Source organism: Chrysoperla carnea, chromosome 4, assembly GCF_905475395.1.
Source record: "Chrysoperla carnea chromosome 4, inChrCarn1.1, whole genome shotgun sequence".
Taxonomy (NCBI): Eukaryota; Metazoa; Arthropoda; class Insecta; order Neuroptera; family Chrysopidae; genus Chrysoperla; species Chrysoperla carnea.
The window spans coordinates 72932456-72940846 of NC_058340.1; the positions used below are offsets into that span (position 1 = coordinate 72932456).

The following is an 8391-nucleotide window of genomic DNA, read 5'->3' on the forward strand; positions in this document are numbered from 1 at the left end:
TAACCTATCGCTATTAATTTGGTACCACACAGAACAGTGCAGTGATTTAAAAAAAAAATCAAGAATTACGCCCAATGCTCCGTAAGCCAATCGTATAAAGAAATCGCGATTATCTGTGTTGAAATAGACTAAGAAAATTATATTCATTAAAATCAGAGACCATCATGTTCGATTTTCTTGAATTTTTAAAAGGTATTTTTTAATGTTACGTTTGTCGCTTTTAAGATACTTCCCATGGAGTTTTTTCGAAATGATCTAGAAACATAATCTACAATGACTTGGGAGACAAGAACAACAGAAATTTATAAAATTCGGGAAAAGTTTTGTATATTCGTTTTATATAATTTTTCATAAATCAAATTCTGATTAAATTTTTATAATTTCACGGATTCTGAATTAACTTCCAAATAAAGAAGGGAATCCAACAAATATATTCCTACTTAATAAATCTTTTTAATCAGAATCTTACTCGTAAAAAATTATGCATTTAACTTAACGAAATAAAATTTTAAGGTATAATGTCCCCAATTGGTTTCGTTTATTTCAGTTTGTTTTTCGAATAACAACTGTCAAAAAACCAGACACATAAAATAGCTTAAATAAACCAAAAAAAACTATTAAACTAAAAATATATTAATTAATCTTATCTTGATTATTATCACACTAAAAAAAATCTTTATATTAATTAACTAATTAATTAAAACTAATTTGTAATTACGTTTAATTTTCTATTAAAAAAAAAATGAAACTAAGTGTAAAAAAAATGTGATGGTGACCTAACCGGTGCGTAGATATTCTCCAAAAATTAAAAAGAAAAATAATCATCGTATATTGTCTCGGTCATTTACGTGTTTTTAGGACATAGTACAATAAAATTTAATATCTATAAGGAAAAAATTTTTGCATCGTTGAAATTTGTCAATTTTGGAGCTGAAAAGTCGAATAAAAAAGCGGCAATGTGCAAAATTACTTTAGCTACAACTTTAATCCGAATTTTGTTTTTATTGAGTTTTCTTGTAATTTGTTAAAGAACTGATTTTATTTTAAATCCCCCAAAAAGGGGATTAAGCTTCCCGGCCCCCTTATTCCGGGACATTCCAGGAAATTGTGAAGCCGACGAGCTTGCCAGAAATGGCACAATACTACCGGACACAAGCATCAATAAATACCCGGGAGTTCCATTTGCGAACTGCAAGCTACTCCTGAAAGAGGATATTCTAAAAAAGGCCAATCTTAGATGGAGGGAACAACTTACTTGTGGTACTACAAGACAGATATGGTCTGAGTACAATCGCAGGCGTTCCGAAGTTCTCATATCACTTCCAAGGGCCTCTGTTCGCTAAGTTGTTGCGGCTATCACAGGACACTGGCTGGGCGGCAAGCATGCTGAACGCTTGTGCCTGGCAGTGTATCACGACTACTGCAGGAGCTGTCACAGTGGTGACGAGGAGAAGGCAATGTCTCATCGTCTCTGTCACTGCCCAGCTCTTGTCATGAGAAGATGGACTTACTTGAGCCAGCCTCTCTTTGAAGACCTCTCCGACCTAAAGTCAGTCGAAGTCAAAGCCCTCTTGCTGTTCTAAAACAGCTCCAAATGGTTCATGGAGTAGTGGCTGGGGATGGGCCAACCCATTTACGGTATCACAACGGACCCTATGGTCTAAGTGTGTCCCACCCCCAGGACAGCCACTCTAACCTAACCTCCCCCCCCCTGAGTAGTTGATTTTTCGCTACGATGTTGTAACAAACAATTAAACAACTGTACCAAAATTCAAAGATGTATCACTTTTTTCCTTATTATCACGATTTTTTAAATAATTTTATTGTACCAGAGTATTGTAATTATAAAATTGTAGATCATGCGCAGCTCTAGTAATGTAGAACCATAAAGAATATAAAAAAGAAAAATTAAAAAAAAAAAATTCATACAACTATAAGTACAGCGTATAATATTAATTTCGAATAGATAAATATTTTTTATATTGATTTTTTATTTTGAAACAAAAAAATGAATAATTTTTGTGTATTAATTTTGTGTCAATTTTATGATTTTCTAGTAAATTTTATATCCTACATAAAAAAATAGAATTATAAATAAATATTGTGGAAATAATGTAAAAAAAATCTGATGGATGATAAATATGACGAAAATAAAAAAAAATATTTGTACAATAAAAAATACTAAAATGTTTTTCCTTTGATTTTCATTCAATAACTTTCAGCCCTTTTTAAAATTTTTCCTATAGATAAAAATTAGGAGTAATGCTCGGCATTACTGAAGTTTCACACTTTTTAGAGCATAAATTTTTAACCATTCGCACCCTAACTGTAGTATCCGATCGATGGTTAAGAATTTTGCCTTCGAACATGTTTTATCCGATATTTCGTGATAAATTTTTATCGTGGACTGTGTATTAAATTATACCTACCTTAGAGAGATTCCTTGATGGGTAGATCAATAGTCTTCGTAGGCCTTAAGTCAAAAAATTCGTGATTTGAGTTACGTTGGGCTTTTGAGATACAGGAGTCAAAGTTCTGAAATTCATTGGTATAAGTATGGCGTAATATTCGTCTAACGAGGTAAGCTATTGGTAGGTTTTTAAAGTCAAGGCCTCGTTCAATGAGGTGCACGATAGTAAAAAATTTTTTCCGGTAATTTTATAAATTTATTGAATCCGTTGTTTGGCGTCCTTTTGGAATTTTTGAGCGACTTCTCTTTAGGAATAGATATAAAGCTTCCAAGGTGTAAATAATTATCTATGTTTTAAGCCCCTCCCAGATTATATCGAAAACTCTATATATGTTTTTTTTTGACTAAGTGCCTGTGAAGGCGCAGGAATTGAATGGAAAAAGATATATTAAAATGCTTTTTTGAAAAGTTTTTTATTTTACTTGAAATTATTTATATCAAAAAGTGTACAAAAATATTATGGCCTAGCCATTTTATCACTTAAAAAAAATTTACAAAATTATTTTTCTACATCTTCTGAATATTTAATTTTATTTAAATCAATGTCGATATTATTCTGAAAAGAAATAAATGAAAAGTTTATTAATTTGAATTCCTTGAGGTCAATAAATCTAGATTTCTAATTTATATTGAAAGTGAAAACTTCTATAGACAATTTTTGGTAGGTAAAATCTTATAGATTCGCGTCAGCAATGCTACGTCATCATCATCATCGTCAGCAACATGCTATCAATATAGCTACAGATATAACACCATAAACCTAGGAAACTAAAACTTTTTTCAATCGAAAAAACGTCATCCTTGTAATAATAATTAAGGCTGTACAATTAACTACTAACTAAGTAATTCTGATCTTTGGTAACTTCTGATTACTGTTCATAGATGGCGATACTTATGATTTGTAATAAAAATTATTTAAAACACATTTCTTCCGAAGTTTTAAGTTTTCACTTCCGTCGGCAGTCCCCATGATTGGCTATTTTTTTATACAACTTGTAATGTTGTTGAAAACTAACTTGGAGTTATCTAAACTATTTGCAAAACTAATTTTAATCGCATATCTTTAGAAATCTTTTAAATAGTGAATTTAGAGTTTCGCTACTAAAATAATACAGATAATTTTTTGATTTACTCACTAGATAAAGTGTAGACCGCTTACCCGTACAAAAGTTGATTCAATTTCATCCAATAACTTATCTTTACTAAACTCGTTTGAATGAACGCCACTAGAACATGTCGGGCATGGCTCATTACCTCCTGCCCCTCGATGTAATGCAATACGCTCTTTTGATATTAACACTTTGTCTTCAGCTAACTTCTTTTCACGTAATCGCAAGGAAGCCATTTGATTTTGTAAACTTTTATGCTGTTCATTATATTTCATTTCCAACATTTTTGATTCATTTAACATTTGCGCAGCTTCATCTTTTTTACGTTCACATTGCTTTAGCATGTTGTTTAGGTCATCTTCACGTTTTAATAATCTTCGTTCCTATAAAAATTTTAACTGCAAAGTTTAGTTCTAAATATATTTTTATTATCGAGAAACAAAGAAGTGTAGGTGTAACAAGGCAAAAATGAGGTGTGTACTTGGTTAAGCCAAAGGGGGTGGTATTGTATACCGACGAATCTAAGGTAGAGAGGAAGAAGGTAGGTTGTGGAGTTTTCTCAATTTCATTGGAGCGTGTATTAAGTAGAAATTTATTTACGAGGTATGTGAATGTATAAGACTGAATACTCTCACGTGCAGCGACATTGCTAAACTCGTCGACAGCCAAGCATCGATAAAATCCTTCAGCTGGGTCTACTTAACCTTAAAGGTAGCATAGGACTACCGAAAGTCCTTAAATAAGCTGGTGGAACAATTGATTGTAAACCTGGTATGGATACCAGGTGACAGGAACATTCCAGTACAAGGCTGCCGAACGCAAACATCAATAGTCATCCGGAAATTTCGTTTACAAACTGAAAGTTGCTCCTGGAAGAGCTTAGCTTGCTCTGAATGAAGAGATGGGCTAGAAGCTTCCTTCGTGGATTGTCTGGATTCATCAATTCTTTCAAATGACGTACTTACAGTGGATTGTAATGATTGCCTTTCAATTTCAATCTGTCGCCGTTCTTCAGCCAGTTTATTACGTTCTTCGGTAGCTAATTCAATTGCATTTTGGGCAGCTTTAATTGCTGCATCAACTTCCGTACGAGATTTTAACACTTCATAATTATTGTCATTTTTCAATTTCCCTTCTGTTTCTAAACGAGATTTTTCTGCAGCTAAAGTTAAACGCGCCTCTAATATCTGAGCATTTAATTTTTCATTCTCTTCGAGTGCTTCTTGTTTCATTTTCTGTAAATCAAGAAAAGTTTAGTAGACCGCTTTAATAAGCGAAAAGAAAACTTTATATTACGTCAATATAAGCGCGTTCTCGATCGAATAATTCTTTCATTCGTATTGATTCACGTTCTAGAGCAGCTTCTCTAGCTGCAAAGTTAGCTTCACGATTTTCAAAAGTCCATTTTGATTCGTTTACAATTAAATTCTGTTCGTTTAGTTTCGATTCTAACGATTCAACTAATAACATTAACTTTGATCGATCATTTTCCAAAATTTTATTTTGATTTTCAGTTTTATCAAGCAAACCTGTGGAATATGTATAATTTTGAGTGTTGAGAAAACATTATTGGTCGCCAAAAATTTAAACTTACTTTGTAATTGTTTTTCCCTTATTTTCAATTCATTTTCTTTCGTAAATATTTGCATATCAAATTGATTTTTCAACATATTTTGTATTTCTAACATATCAATTGATTTATTTTCGAACTTGTCTAGTGCCTCCTTCAATAAATTATTTATGGAATTATAATCAGTTACAATTAAATGTTCGTTCATTTTACATTTTCGTATATTCTCAATCACTTTTGTATGTTCTAAATTCAATGTATCGATCATTGATTGGTAATGTTCATTGATACTTTTGATTTCATTACGATGATCTTGTTCTAATTTGTCTAATTTTTCTGTAAATTTTTTTTCATGTAATTCGAGTTGATTCTCATACATTTGAATTTGTTCATTGTAATATTGTTTAATTCGTTCGATTTCTAATTTAAATATTGATTCGTTTGATGATAATGAGTCTTCGAGGATTTCTATACGTTTCCTGTTTGAAAATGAACAAAAACATTTAAATTATCTTTCGAATTATATTTCTATGCGGAAATGAGAAGTTTTCTATCACAATGCTTCGAAAATCTTGAATTGCGTGACATAAAGAGTAGGTATTCGAAACATAATAGGGTATTCTACTATTTTTGAAAAAGAACTTCAAAATGTTGATTTTGCTAATAAAAAGCCACCAAAAATTTATTTCGGAAAAATACACACTCTTTCTTGCCAAAAACTTAAATTCAATTTTAAATCTTTTTTAAACTGTAAAAAACGCGGGCATGCAAATTGATGACGTAATATCGGTATCATTACACGAAATAACACAAATAAGTTTGACAGATATATTCATAGACATCTGATTTTAATAAATATAAATACTTATTATCTATGTATATATATATTATACCCAGCTGTCTACACTGAACTAATTGATGGTCTATGGCTCATACCGATATGACATCAAAGCAGGGCTTGCCCGCGTTTTAGATCACGTGATATACAATTTAAAAATTACGATTTTTAATTTTAATATTTTAAAAGAAAAATGTGCTTTTATGACTCAAAATCAGAATATTTAAGTACATTTTTACATAAATTTTAACTTTTTTCAAATTTCATGATTTATTTTTGACTAACGATAATACCCTATTACAGGGTATAAAAAGAAAAACTTACTTATAACTATTTTCCAACATTAAATGTTCATTAGAATGATGAATTTTCATTTCTTCAATAAATGCATGATCCATTTGCATTTCAGGTACATCTTTTGGAATATTTTCTTTCCAAATATTTGATTTTTGTTGATCTGTTAGCGTTGATGTTGACGATAAAACTAACATTTGCATTTGTTCATTAATTTTCATTTGTTGATTAATGATTTGATCATCAATCGATTTCTTATAATTCGTTATGTGCTCGTTAAATAATTTATTAAAATTGTTTTGCTGTTTTTCAATCGCTTCTGATTGTCGAGTTTCAATTTCCATTAAACGTTTTTCAAATTGTTTTAATTGCATCATTAAAAGTAATTGTGATTCTTGTTGATGTAAAACTGATAAGGAAGAACTTGATTGGTCCGATTTGAGTGGATTATCTTGTGGCAACTTGATTGTAGTATCAATTTTTTCAGTCTCAATTTCAATTTTCTTCTCAGGCTTTGGAATATCACTTGTCGTAGGAATGTTACTTGTTGTCAAAGGCTTAGGAACAACAGAAGGTTTTGATCCTGCAGCCAACCAATCAGGTAAATTATCCGATTTTTCAACTTTAGCATCACCTATTTTTACTGGTTCAATCACTTCAGGTTTTTGTGTTTTCACTGGCGAGGAAAATAATCCTAACGGATCGCCTACAGCCGAATTTCTTCGAGGTCTTCGTGAGCTCATTGTGCGTGTGATATTCGATTCGGATTTAGCAGGAGCTGATGGTGGATGAAGAATCGAAGTAGGAGGTGAACTTTTAACTCCAAATAATTCACTTAAAATATTTTCCTTTTTCGATCGATTTATGGCCGATTTTGGTTTTTCGCTTGTGTCCTTGATATCATCTGAAATAGAGAATAATTATACAGATTATGAGTCCTTTCAAGACTCAATTTAGGTATATTTTACCCGGCTGTCAAGGAGAAAGAAATACTTTCGATAGAAGTAAGTTTCGATATAATTTCCATCAGTATAATTACCTAAAATGTTATCACTTTCAGTCTCATGAAATCGTAAATTTTTTGCATCCATTTTTCTATCATTGTCATCACTTAGTAGCCAATTAAACTGATCCGTTTTCGGTTTACTAATAGTATTTTGATTATCATCATATATATTTGATTCAGACTTTGATTTATTTCCGATATTTTCTTGTGTACCTTTTAGAAAATCCGTTTCGATCTCTAAATCATCTTCATCATCCATAATATCTACATTTTCACTACTATTTAATAGATCCGAATAAAAATTCGACATTCCCAACACAAACAATTTTTGTTTTCAACGAAATTTTAAATATGAATTGTTGAGTGAAGGCGAACTTATTTAATGAACATTTCAAAAAATGTACTTTTTTACGAAATCATTGAAAAGTTTTCGATTCATCTAGCCCGTTTTTTAAATTTATTTTTTAGATATTAGAGACAAACTTATAGTAATACTAAAAAAATTATGTATAAAATGTTTGTTTTTGAATCATTGTTGCCTAGTTACCGATATGCCGATACTTCACTTGGTAACATCAATAACAACTGTTTGAATTTGAAAATTTACTTTACAGTTTTTAAAACAATTAGTTTAGTAGTTTAATTTTTAAAAACTTTGTTAATTATTTATCAAATTTTGATACAAATCTAAAAAACAGCAATAATTGAAATCCTAAACAATATTTTAAATTCTACTTTTTTATTGAGCTGTGAAACAAGTTGCCTATATATTACCAATATGTAAAATTTATCATAATTTTTGTATAGATGTCATTAGTACTGTTTATCGATGATATGAACGCAACACAATTCAAACTGTATTTTTCTTTTTATTCTGATAATCGCTCAGATTTGAAAGATAATATTTTGCATCATTGACTATAATAAAGTTAGCGTGAGATATTAATAAAATTTAAGAAATAAAAAAATTGCTCTATAAATGCTCCTTCCGATTCCACAAACAGACGTAATGTTGTTATTGTGATATCTATTTAATTAAATAACATACATACATACATACATACATTGAAGCAATTGTGAAATCTGAAAGATCATTCGGAGAGC

The 8391-nt window shown here is 30.6% G+C and overlaps 1 protein-coding gene across 1 annotated transcript; it reads right to left on the bottom strand.

The window, feature by feature from the left end:
• Positions 1-633: 633 nt before the first annotated feature.
• On the bottom strand, positions 634-7597 carry LOC123298920 (uncharacterized protein PFB0765w). The gene is made up of 7 exons (XM_044881020.1): positions 7321-7597; positions 6312-7185; positions 5340-5628; positions 4876-5052; positions 4545-4814; positions 3630-3962; positions 634-663 (listed from the first exon to the last, which is right to left on the bottom strand). The coding sequence occupies exons 1-7, from the start codon at positions 7595-7597 to the stop codon at positions 634-636; spliced, it is 2250 nt and encodes a 749-aa protein (XP_044736955.1).
• Positions 7598-8391: the final 794 nt, after the last annotated feature.

What these genes read in the sequence shown, in the direction of transcription:
- LOC123298920 (XM_044881020.1), bottom strand. Translation starts at nt 7,597, where the DNA reads ATGTCGAATTTTTATTCGGATCTATTAAATAGTAGTGAAAATGTAGAT. An exon ending in ATGTTGGAAAATAGTTATAA is followed by an intron (nt 5,629 to 6,311) that starts GTAAGTTTTTCT and finishes ATTTTCAAACAG; the next exon opens with GAAACGTATAGAAATCCTCG. An exon ending in GAGAACGCGCTTATATTGAC is followed by an intron (nt 4,815 to 4,875) that starts GTAATATAAAGT and finishes CTTGATTTACAG; the next exon opens with AAAATGAAACAAGAAGCACT.